The following is a 12,593-nucleotide window of genomic DNA, read 5'->3' as shown; positions in this document are numbered from 1 at the left end:
TTCATAATACCAATATATTAACACAGCACTATTTAGTGTTTGTTATTTAAACATCGGCAAATTTTAATATAGAGCATGGTTCATGGTAAAATTACACTTGAAAATGTTTAAAATTTACATTAAACCGATATCAATTAGATTGCCCTTAAACTGAGAAAGATAGTTTTTATATCGGAAAAGTATTATCGATATCATTAAAATTTCTAATAATTTTAAAGTAATGATCTACCGTAGACCAATTATTCAGGTATTCATCGTAGAATTCACATTTAATATTAGTATTATTAAAAAATATAATACTCTAAGCTGTCGTTAAGTTTGATTTAGTGGTGAGGAGTTCAAATGGTATTCTAAAGATCGTAGGTTCGATCTTCAACTCTAATGTAAACCAAATGTAAACCAAAAAAAAAACTCTCATATAAAGGTATAAGTCCAACCTACATATCAACTTGTGAACCTATCCATTAGTCTCAAACAAATCCAACATTTATTTTAATTAATCCAACTCAATGAAGTTTAAGTCCAACCTTAAACACTTGAGTTTTATCACTTGATTAATCTATTTCCCAAAATATATATGTTGCAAAGTGTTACATATAAATTAGGAAGTAGCTAGATGAAAAAAAGTATATTGCTATGCATCTACCACTAAAAAAATTAACCATGCTTCCAATTATTATAAGGTCTTCGATCAAAGACATTTCAACTTGTGTTGTAAGATATATCAAATTAAAGTATGTTTGACTACTTGTTTCATAATTTGTGTGACATGATCAAAAAAAAGAAGTTAGTTTGATATATATAAAAGCCAAGTGGGCAAGAAAACTTGTCAATATTAAACATAGACATGTTAATTATTATCTTTTCTACATTTTCTTGTCTTTTCTTTTTTGGATTTACCTTCTTGACAGTTTGTTGAGTATATGCCTATATGGAAACTCATGCCACCAAACTCATGATCTTTATAACTTAAATTATTGTAATAAAAAAAATAATTTTTCCCTTTTGGTCTTTAAAAAAAATAAAATAATAATTTTCCCTTTATTTTAATTCAATATAGGGCATTCAAATATTTTACAACAGTTTGTCAATCTTCTTTGGGAAATAACCCCCACTTTCAATTTGACTATGCTCCAAAGACTCAAAAGATTTTACTTTTTGTGTGAAATAAACATTAAAGAAGGTGTTTGGGTTGGCTTCTTTTTCCTAGTCATACTCACAAGACATAATGATTTTTCCTTTTTGACACAAATAGCATTTGCTTTGATTAAATTAGTTATAACACTCTTTTAAGTAACCTAGCTTTTTTTAGACATAGTTTGTGGATGGTAAGTAATAGGCATAATTACATCTTTATCCTTTCACTTAGTTCCACTTAAGTAAATAAGAGTTAACACATTATATTAAGCTTTCACTTAACACTGAATTGAGCATTACATATTGCTATGTTGCATAAATACAAACTTGAGCTTATGTGGTTTCTTATCATATAATTGCTTCTCTTTGTCCAATAATAAATGTCACATTTGCTTCTTAAAAAAAAATGTTACATTTGGAACAACAAAATTGTTATGAAAAAAAGGTACTTTCAATTTTCAACAACGCTTTAATTGATTTTTTCCCCATTGTATCATCTTTCAAGTTAGTATTTTTTTATTTTGTATTTATCACAAATGACAATATATATCATTGATTAATAAATAATATAATTTAATATCAATGGTGAGGGGTCCAATCTCAGGCTCCTATTTATGAAAAAAATCGGTTGAGAAAAAAGAAACCATTATGTATCCCCAAAGTTTTCTGATAAAGATTAGTTACTAATAAACAAAGGTGAAAACATCGTACATCTATCATGATAACTAAAAAAAATATTAAAACTACCATTCAATATATTTTACTCATCATCTTTTCTTAATATGTGTGAAGTTATCAAATGCAACAGTTATAATAAGAGTATTTAGTTTCAAAATTCATAAAATCAATAAAAATTATTGAAAGACATATGATTTTAAAATTATGAAGAAAAAGGCAACAAATTATGGGATAATCATTCCAAATGGATGTAACTTTCTTGCTATCAACCTCATCATATGTGTCATCATACACCTTTGCCTCTTTTCTCTCTATATTTCCCTTACTTGACCCCACCAATTCCTTTCTCTTCTTTTGCTTTTAGCCTCCCATAACAACTTAATTTTTTATTCCTCCTAAAAAGTACTTATAGTAAATAATAATAAAATTCACTAACATATGATAATAAATCAATAAAGAAAAGAAGAGTGACATAGAGATCCCATCTAGCATATATCAATTCATGTTGTTTAGGGTTAGAAACCATGTAATTAAGAAAGCTATAACTACACCTTCCCATTCTCTCTATTTTACTCTCCAAATTCAAACACTAATATATACTTCTTTCTTCCCACCTTAATCACCTAATTTATCTCTTTCTATATCTTCTCAAAAAAACAAAATCAAACTTAGAATTGAAGAAAATATGGACAATAGAGATATTTCAAATGGTTTCCTTCATGAAAACACAACAAGTTCATCAAATGAAAATCCTCCTATTTTAAAGAGGAAAAGAAACCTTCCTGGAAATCCAGGTAAGCTCTTCTTATAATTTCATAGCTTATCTCTATTTTTTTTTCTTTATCTAGCTACCATTTTCTCATCAAAGATATATTCAAATTTCATAACTAGTTAATTTTTTTTATATAAAATAATCAAGAATCAAATGATTTATCATATCCTATGTAACACTACACTTCAGATTAAAAACGTGTCTGATGTCCGACAATTTATTCAATGATTACTTTTTTTTTTTCAAATTATTACCGTAGTTATATATATGTGTGTTTGTTTCGGTGTTTCATAGATTATACATATATGCAGATCCTGAAGCAGAAGTGATATCTTTATCACCAAAAACATTGATGGCAACAAATAGATTCGTGTGCGAAATTTGTCTAAAAGGTTTTCAAAGGGACCAAAATCTTCAACTTCATCGACGCGGACATAACCTTCCTTGGAAGCTGAAACAAAGAACAAGCAAAGAAATAAGGAAGAGAGTGTATGTTTGTCCAGAAAAGACTTGTGTTCACAATCATCCTTCAAGAGCTTTGGGAGACTTAACTGGGATAAAGAAGCACTTTTGTAGGAAGCACGGTGAGAAAAAGTGGAAGTGTGAGAAGTGCTCAAAGTTTTATGCTGTTCAATCAGATATGAAAGCACATTCAAAAACTTGTGGTACCAGAGAATACAAATGTGACTGTGGCACTATATTTTCGAGGTAGTTTTTTTTTTCCTTGTTGATCATATATCTAATCAAATTTTATGTCAAAATTTTAACTTATCTAGTGCTCTAAAATGGGTTATAATTAGTTAATTAATGAAAAGAACTTGAAAGAAAAGCATTTAATAGTAGAAGTCATATAGTAAAATAGTTAAGACTAATGGGTTTATAAATTAATTAAGTAGAGTGATTAATTCCCAATTAATTGATTTAGACTTTTTGTACCATAAATTCTTAAGTTTTGACCATTAAAGTCAAATATGCATACACTTTTTGTCTTTTTTAGTTGGACGTCTGCTAGAATTTGAATATGAGTTATCAAATATGAGTTAGTTATTGAGTTCAAGTGTTTAATTAATGAACTTGATTTAAGAACAAATCAATCATGAGTATCTGAGTTTAAACTCGATCTCTTAAGAATCGACTAAATTTAAGAGTATTAAATTTGAACTATTTTGAAAATCGACCAAACTTCAGACCATCAGGGACTATTTCTCCTTAGAATCTGAGGGTTAGGGAAAAAAAAAACAGTCATCTTATATTTATTTTTTTCGTACACTCCAATTGTTTACTATGATAAATACTAACAAGTGTCCTTATAACATTGGTTAAGTAATCGAAAGTAGTAACTTTTACACGGGAAATTGTGCATTTATTACTTTTACAATTTCTTGTATTTTCAAAATAATATTTTCTTTTATGAAATCCTCAAATAATACTCACTTCATCCTTAATTATAAGAAGAAAAAAAAAAATTTTAGATTGATTGAATAATTGATATATTTAGTCTATATTATAAATCAGATACATCAGTTATTCAATGAATCTGAAAAATAGATTTTTACCGAGCAGTATCGTTAGGACACTTATTATCACATTGTTTATATAAATGGTTGATTACTTATGAATTGAATTTGTTGTAACACAGGAGGGATAGCTTTGTGACTCATAGGGCTTTCTGTGAAGCCTTAGCAGAAGAAACAGCTAGAATAAACGGATCAACCAACTCATTATTAGGAATGGGAGGTAACAACATTGCTAATTACAACATCATGCAAAATTCACTTCTCCCAAACATAGGAGGAACTCATTTTTCCTCAATTTTCAAACCAAATTCATGCACAAATCAAGAAACAACAAATCAAACATCAAGATCAGGTTTATCCCTTTGGATGTCTCAACCATCTCATGACACAATATTGGCTAATAACAACAATTTGCATGAAACTTATCATCAAAATTGGGTGTTTGGAAATAAATTATCTTCTAATAATGAATCTCAAGAGTTAACTAGTTCTGTTTCACTTCCACTTGTCAATAACAACAACATTGATAAGGATAGTGCAAATGCAAACAACCTTGTTAGTGTTCCTTCTTTGTATAGCTCACAACACCAATCTCAATCTAATCATCAAATCACAACCTTTGCAAACATGTCAGCAACTGCTTTGTTACAAAAAGCTGCTCAAATTGGGACAACAACTTCAACTGATTCATTATACCTTGGAAGTTTAGGATTGAGATGTAATAGTCCAAGTCAAGATCATGGTAACAAATTTTGTGGGGTGTTTACAACAAGTGATCATGGTACAGCAGAGTACTATTCAGGTGAATTGTCACAAATGCCCCCAACAAAACGACGACGTGTGCAGAATGAAGAGAATGTTTGGGGACAAACTAGGGATTTCCTTGGTGTTGGTGGTGCTAACCATTTGCATCCATTCATCCATCAGAAGATGGATTTGATTTGATCATGTATCCCCGTGCCCTCCTACTCATCACAGTCTGAGCGCCCTTAAATTATGTAGCAATGTTAAAATTTTACATAAGAGTTTTTTATTGATCGTATAATCTGCGGTTAAACGTTCGTTGAAGTATTGATTTACATAATAAAAATAGAATTTTAGTATAGGCTTAAATATGTTACTAGTCCCTGCAGTTGTAGCATATTTTGGTTTTAGTCCCTGCAATTTTTTTTGTTTGGTATTAGTCCTTGCAATTTGAAAAACTTTGTTCAACATGAACACCAATAGAAGGTTTTGTGAAAGGGGAAGAGTGAAACTCAAGGTTTTAAATTGAACGTGAATCGAACTCATAACTTTTTACAGTGGTAAAGGTGAAAATTGAGTGTGCTTGAGGAAGCTTGAAAAGTTGTTAGAAAACTATTGAAGGGCTAAAATTAAGAAGAGATATATGCATGCAATGCAATGTATATTCTTTTGAATCCATAAAGATGTCTCCTTTTAAAAATTATGGCTTTAATTTTTTTATAAAGGGGAAGGGGGTTGGTGGAGTTGTGGGGGCAAAGGATATATAGGATAGGACCTCTTTTGAACTCCATTATTACTTAGTTTCTTCTCTGTTGTGGTTTTTCCCTGCTAAGCTGGACTCAAAAAGAGAATTTTTCAATGAACAAAAAGCATGATTCAATAGTACAAACTACAAATTGGCTTTTAGCATGTTGGTTAAAATAAACCATGGTACATCTTAGAATTTTGTACCTAGATTTGCTGATGTATTAACATAGACACTGATTGAAGCCGTATTTAATCACATACATTAATTTGAGATCGAATAGTTTAGATTACACAAGCAATGACCAGTGGAATGGATAGCTAAACTCATTGAACTAGTTGCTCAACTGGTTGAACTAATTGAGCTAAGGGGTTAAAAGAAATTGGAGGTCCAGGGTTTAAGTTCTGCCAAGGTGTAAAAACAAAAAAATAATTAACATAACAATTAACATGCTAACAATTAAATTTTCCTTTTAAAAAAAAATCAATTTAACGCAGTTGAACAATCTTAGTCGTTGATGTAAATTGCGCGGTTGAGAACAGTTAATGTGTGGCAAATCCAATTCCTAGAATGTTGGGTTGAGAAATCAAATGAGAGTTAGTCTTTATAAACTTGAGTCTTATCTAATGTTTTTTGGGGTTTTCTTAGAGGCAAGAAAACCCCAAAAAATAGCTTAAATCGCCAAAAAGTGGACATTTGTTGGCGGCCAAAGTCTACCAAAAAAGTGCACATTTTGGGGGGAAATTGATTGTTGTCCACCAAATGTTTGGGTGGACTAAAGTTATGAATTGGATTACTGCGCGCAACATACAAGAGCGTGCTCCTGCTCCCCATGCTGAATCCCTTCAATGGGAGGGGCAGATCAGAATGGCAGCCGAATTTAGGGGGGCTCGTGGAATGTTTTTGGAGGTGATCACAGCTGAGCTTGAGGATGCTAGGAATGAAATTTCCGCACTGCAAGTTGTTATTCAAGAACACGACGCTAAGATCAACCAGCTTCACCTTGACATCTTGGAGGTCCAAGATGAACAAACTGTTGATTAAGTTCAACAGCAAGCTCAAAGAATTAATGAGTTAGAGGCACAAGTTGGTTGAGGAGGTCCACTTTCATTGCATTTCACCATGCGTTTGGTCGCACCCGTTGCATCCACGAGTAAGGAAAATGTATCCGCATTTAACCTTGAAGTCAACTATTTTTGTTCTGTCCTGTCCTGTTCAACAACAACAATTTTCTAACACCTGATTCATCGATAAGAACAAGATTGTTTTTTGTCCTTGAAAAAATCCTCACAACTCTTCTTATTATGTCTTCATCACGTCCAATAACAGGATCAAGCTTCCTTGCTTATTCAACCAATCAAATCTCTACCATAAGTTTTCAAAGCTTGAAATCTCTCATCTTTACGAAGCTTTTCAACTTCTTTAAACAAATTCATTTAATAAGAAAAGTACTTTTTGGTACTTCATCTGGTGGAGGTGATCGACTTTCTTCCATGTTTGTTTTAAACTCTTTCAACATTACATGTTGATTCTTCACCACTAACATTAGAAATTGCTTGGTGAAATATATTATTGAAATCATAAATTAGAATTGATGCAAGATAAAAGGGAGTTATATGAGCATGTCTTGGAGTTAATGCAAGTTAATGAGCACTAATTAGTGTCATATTTATCTTGTGAAAAATAAAAAATAAAAATCAAATTTCCTAGCAGCTTAAACCTTTTCAAAGGGTCACTTTTTTTTTTTGCAATAATACTTATTGGTGGTTTTAGCCACCATAAAGTGTAAGGATATTTTTTGAATGAAGTAACCCTTGTTGAGGGTTTTTGTTTAGATATTGAACGCTTGAACCGTCAATAAATTTTTGATGGTGAAAACCACAAATAAATACTTTATAATTTTGTTGATAAACTGCAATTGTTTTGGTGTAAATTGTGCCACGATAATGTTTAAACAAATCGTATTTTTCATCTATAAGTAGATAATCAAGTCATAAGGATTGTACATATTGGAATTGAGAAAAGCATGGACGGAATGAATGTGGTAAAGCTTTGTCCACTTATAATTTCTTAATTCATCCTCTATATGTTTAAAATACACTACCAAAAACGTATTTCTAATGGTATATATTTTCACATAAAAAAAACTTTCCGAAGTGTGATTCCAGCAAGATTTTAGAGCATCTTTTTTTAGTCAAATAAAATAATTCATTCATTCAAAGAGCTAAATAATCAAATATTTAACTCCGCCTAGAACTTATTATGGAAATTTTTTTTGGAGTCCTAAGAGTAGGAGTTTCTCAAACACCATCAGCTATTTAGGTAGCTGACGAGATTTCTTCTCAAATTTCTCATTTTTTTAATATTCACCACTCTACTATGAGTAAATATAGGGCGCGCGATAAATTCATAGATGCTAAAAGAAACTTTCGCTTATTATTTTCTATTGACTGTTCTTGGGCCTAGTCTTGATTTATCAAATTCTAAGCCCAGCCCATCTTAAGCATAGAGCCATACAACCGAAACATTTTCCCATTCCTCTTGAATAAAAATTACTGATAAAAAAAAAAAAAAAAACTATGAAGTTCACAGACTCGCCGGTGATCGAACTTCCCGTCGGCGACGGCGACACCGTTCTCTCTCTCCACCAAAACAATGGCTCCATGCACGTCGGAACCTCCGTATGGCCATGCTCTCTCGTCCTCGTCAAATTCGTAGACCGATGGATCCATACCCCACCCGAAACCAACCCTTACATCACCCTCCTAAACTTCCAATCCAAACGCGCCATCGAACTCGGTTGCGGTTGCGGCGTCGCCGGTATGGGCCTCTACTTACTCGGCCTCACCGACATAATCCTCACCGATATAGCTCCTGTTATGCCAGCACTGAAGAAGAATCTCAAAGTGAACAAATCAATACTCAAGAAGAATCTGAAATACTCAATTCTGTATTGGAATAATAGTGTTCAGATTAATTCTATGAATCCTCCGTTTGATTTTGTTATTGCTGCTGATGTTGTTTATATTGAAGAATCTGTTCCTGAATTTGTTTCTGCTATGGTAGCTTTGCTGGCTGAAGATGGTGTTGTTTTGTTAGGTTATCAGATTAGGTCACCTGAGGCACATAAGCTTTTTTGGGAAATGTGCGGCGAAGTTTTTGAAATTGAGAAAATTCCTCATGATCATCTTCATCATGAGTATGCTTATGAGGAAGCTGATGTTTATCTGTTGAGGAAGAAAAAGAAACAGTGATTGGTAAAGTTTTAACTTTAAAGTTATGTTTCTCGATTATGCAATTCGGTTTACATTAGAATAATTTCGTGTTTCTACCTAATCGTGTGTTATGTATTATGCAAAACATGTAGTGTTTATAATTTTGGTAATGTAGTTTTTTACAGTAAAAATTTACTTCATTTCACTAAAAATGACAAAAACAATGCAATTTCGAACATGATAAAAGTCACAAGCATAAGCAAAGTCGAGATTACTAAGCTATGAGCTATGTTTTTGTTTCGTTGCTATGTTTTTGTTTGTTTTGCTATTAATGCATTGTAATGATCGGTGTTGTTGATTGTTGATGGTGGAAAATAGTGGTTCAAATTTCACTAAGCAAGTGTTATAGTGCTGATGTAGGTGTAGCTGCTATTTGACACCATTTTGTACTAAATAGTGTATCGCCCAACATTAGTGATTTGTTCAAATTCTGCTATGCTACTGTTAGAGTAGTAAGTTAATTTTTAATATACAGTGTTGACTTAGAATAGCTTAAATATATAGTTAGAGTTTGGTTAGTTTTACTTGTATTTGACAACTAATTGTATATAAGGAATTTTCCCTCATTGGATAAATCAGAGTTCATTTTACATAGTTAATTCTTCTAATATGGTATCAGTTGGTAACCTTTCTCTGCGATGAACTCTCTCTCTTCTTCATTCACCACTTTCTTCTTCACCAAATCTTGATCCCTTTTTCTCTGCAAGTGCATTCTTGCTCTGTAAAATCTTCTATGGCTTCATCTTCCACTGCTTCTACCGTTGCTTCTATGCTCGTTCAAGATTTCTCCAATCCGTATTTTGTTCATCCCAATGAAAATGCTTCAGCAAAGATTGTTACAGCAGTTCTTGATGGTTCAAATTACCATGGCTGGGCTCAAGCAATGTTGATGGTATTTGAGATGAAGAACAAATTAGGGTTTGTGGATGGTACCATTCCTAAACCTGTTGAACAAGATCCCAAATTATAGCCAATGGAAACTCTGTAAAAGTCTCATTCGTTCATGGATCATTTCGCCGGAAATTGGAACTAGCGTCATCTGGCTCACGGAAGCTTCCGAAGTTTGGAACGGACTTCGTAATAGGTTCTATCAAGGTGATTATGTTCTAATTTTTGTATTTACATGGTGAAACTCAATTTCATAAAGTAGTAAAAATCATTAGGAGTGACAATGGTGTTGAGTTTTCCATTCCCTCATTTTATCCATCAAACATCATGTGTTGAGACACCTCAACAAAATGGGGTTGTCGAACGAAAACATCAACATATTCTTAATATAGCTAGGTCCTTGATGTTTCAATCACCCTTACCCCTCCCGTTTTGGTCCTTTTCAGTTAGTCATGCTGTACATTTACTCAACCTATTACCCACCCCAACCTTAAATAATCATTCTCCTCATTCCATACTGTACATTTGGGTCTCTTTGCTTTGCCTCCACACTTCAATCTCATAGGACTAAGTTTCAACCTAGAGCCAAAAAGTGTGTTTTTCTTGGTCATTCTTTCGGAACCAAAGGTTTTATACTCTTTGATTTACTAACTAGAGAAATCTTTGCCTCTAGACATGTAATTTTATATGAAACTATTTTTCCATATCAAAAGAATTCTTCCCCACCTTCATCTACTGACTCTGTTTTTAAAATACCATTACCAGCCATTGATACACTTATCTCTACTGTAGAAACCACTGGTTTTACCTCTGTAGATACTAGTTTTGCTTCTGTTCCCAATACCATTTCTGCGGAAACTGGTACTGTTTCATCTGGTTTGTCTGCACCATCAGCCTCTGGTTTTACCTCTATCAGATTTTTTGTGTCCTCTTTTCTCCTTATGATTACCTCTATTTATAGTAGAGGAGTGAGCTCATTCTTTTAGGAAGACAATTAAACAGATTAATCCTGTTTTATGACTGAAATGCAAAGTCTCCCCTTTTGTTTTGATCTGCTTGAATGCACTTGATGAAGGAAATTCCAATTTTCCTTTTGTGTGTGATCTGTTCTGATCAGGGCTCTAACCCGTTTGAATGCTCTTGATGAGCGAGACACAAAATTCCGTCTTTGGATTTCACGCGTAGTGCAGCTTTGTTTTAGCTGTTTCATCTCTTTTTCCTTTTATATTGTTTTTATGATTAAAAATACTAAATAACAGTTTTAAAAAGAATGCCTAAAATAAAAACGAAAGAAAGGATGATTTTGTGGTTTTCTTGAATTAAGTAAAGATAAAAAATAAGGTTAGGAACAAAATAAAATAAAAACACATAAAATGACTCAAGTGGGACTCGAACTCATAACCATAAGCACTTGGAAAACTCCTTTCATTGCCAAACAGCTAACACACACACATTTGAAAGAGAATTGCATAATAACACTAAAAGGAAAGTCAAATTTTGGGGTATGACAGGGTGATATATACCTTTACAGCTGAACACACGCCAGACATCTACTCTTCCTGCTGTTAACACTTAACACACAGTCACACACCAGGCATGTACGCTTGCTATATAGTGGAAAACTTCCCTTTTTCCTGAATCAATCTTTTCTACTAAATTCTTTAATAGTTTTATGGCTTAAAATAGTCAATTCAGCTGTTGTGATCAGACTCTATTATGGATTTCTAAGCACATTTTCGACAGGGCCATCTTATCTCTTCTTTATTTGAGCCCGAGTTATGGAAGAAGGGCTCGAGACAGAAATATCAGCAACAACCGGGTTTAGTCCTTGTTCTGAATTTCTGATTATTATAAGTAGAGGTGAAGAGAATTGTCCTGCTGTGTAGCAGTGATGTCAAATATCAGCTGTAGCCTATAGCACTACAGGATAGCAGAATTTGAACTAATCACTATTTAGTATAAAGTGTTGTCAAATAGCAACTATAGCGGTGCTACTGCTATAGCACTGCAGCGTGATTGATTTTGAACTAACTGCTATTTTCGCAACGGGCAAAACTGTAGTGTAGTAATTAGGTACGATGTGAAGCTCCATGAATACAAATATTGCATCTATAAATTTCCTGATGATTTTCACCTTATTCTTATTTCAGAATTATAATTCCTTTTGGGAATTAAGTTTATAAACAACTTGCATGTGAAAGGTTACAAGCCCATTTCAATGTTCTAATGCAAATTATCTTTGTTCTTTCTAGGGTCTTGAGAAACTTACTGCGGAGACAGATTCTTGCTGACAGGTGTGACAGAATGGTAGTCGTCCCGGTGTTCATGTTGACCCTCAGAATGATTGCCAACAAGAGATCCTTGGTAACAAGAGACACAATTAGATGTATGTGGAAAATTATTTTATATAGTTGGTGTATGATTATTGAAGGTTTATACAATTTGATAGCAAATAATAGGTAGATATAATTTCTTGAGTGTGAAGGTTTATGTCTTTGCCTAAGTTCTTTCAGTGGCTTAAAGTTCTGATTGACTTGATTGCAATTCACGTAAATTATATCATTGTATTGGTACAATATTCGACTCTTTTAGTACAAACTACCTAAACACATCTGAAGTAGATGGAGGATGGATATTGATATGGTATGCTATCGATGCAAAAATAAGAACATCAAGGAAAGAAGTTCTTGTGGATCTCTGAATGAGATACGACCCAAAATTGCCTTACAAATCAGTTTTATTGGAGTTGATTTAGGTCTAACTTAAATTCTAAAAGAATATCAAAGTTTATACAACATATGTTGGCTATTCGCTATCGGGTTCACTTGAGTTATGCT

General features: G+C 32.8%; 2 protein-coding genes across 2 annotated transcripts; both read left to right on the top strand.

Moving 5' to 3' along the window:
* Window positions 1-2,259: 2,259 nt before the first annotated feature.
* LOC123894737 (zinc finger protein MAGPIE-like) lies at window positions 2,260-5,548 on the top strand. Its single transcript, XM_045944802.1, has 3 exons — window positions 2,260-2,609; window positions 2,899-3,295; window positions 4,227-5,548. Exons 1-3 carry the CDS (start codon window positions 2,501-2,503, stop codon window positions 5,047-5,049), a joined length of 1,329 nt encoding a protein of 442 aa, XP_045800758.1. The 5' UTR covers window positions 2,260-2,500; the 3' UTR covers window positions 5,050-5,548.
* A 2,520-nt stretch (window positions 5,549-8,068) lies between these two features.
* On the top strand, window positions 8,069-12,365 carry LOC123894736 (protein N-lysine methyltransferase METTL21D-like). Its single transcript, XM_045944801.1, has 2 exons — window positions 8,069-8,850; window positions 12,009-12,365. Exon 1 carries the CDS (start codon window positions 8,173-8,175, stop codon window positions 8,845-8,847), a length of 675 nt encoding a protein of 224 aa, XP_045800757.1. The 5' UTR covers window positions 8,069-8,172; the 3' UTR covers window positions 8,848-8,850; window positions 12,009-12,365.
* The last annotated feature ends 228 nt before the right edge of the window (window positions 12,366-12,593 follow it).

This window comes from Trifolium pratense, linkage group LG7 (genome assembly GCF_020283565.1).
Source record: "Trifolium pratense cultivar HEN17-A07 linkage group LG7, ARS_RC_1.1, whole genome shotgun sequence".
Taxonomy (NCBI): Eukaryota; Viridiplantae; Streptophyta; class Magnoliopsida; order Fabales; family Fabaceae; genus Trifolium; species Trifolium pratense.
The sequence above is the reverse complement of the archived record's forward strand: the minus strand, read 5'-3'. Positions and strand labels throughout refer to the sequence as shown.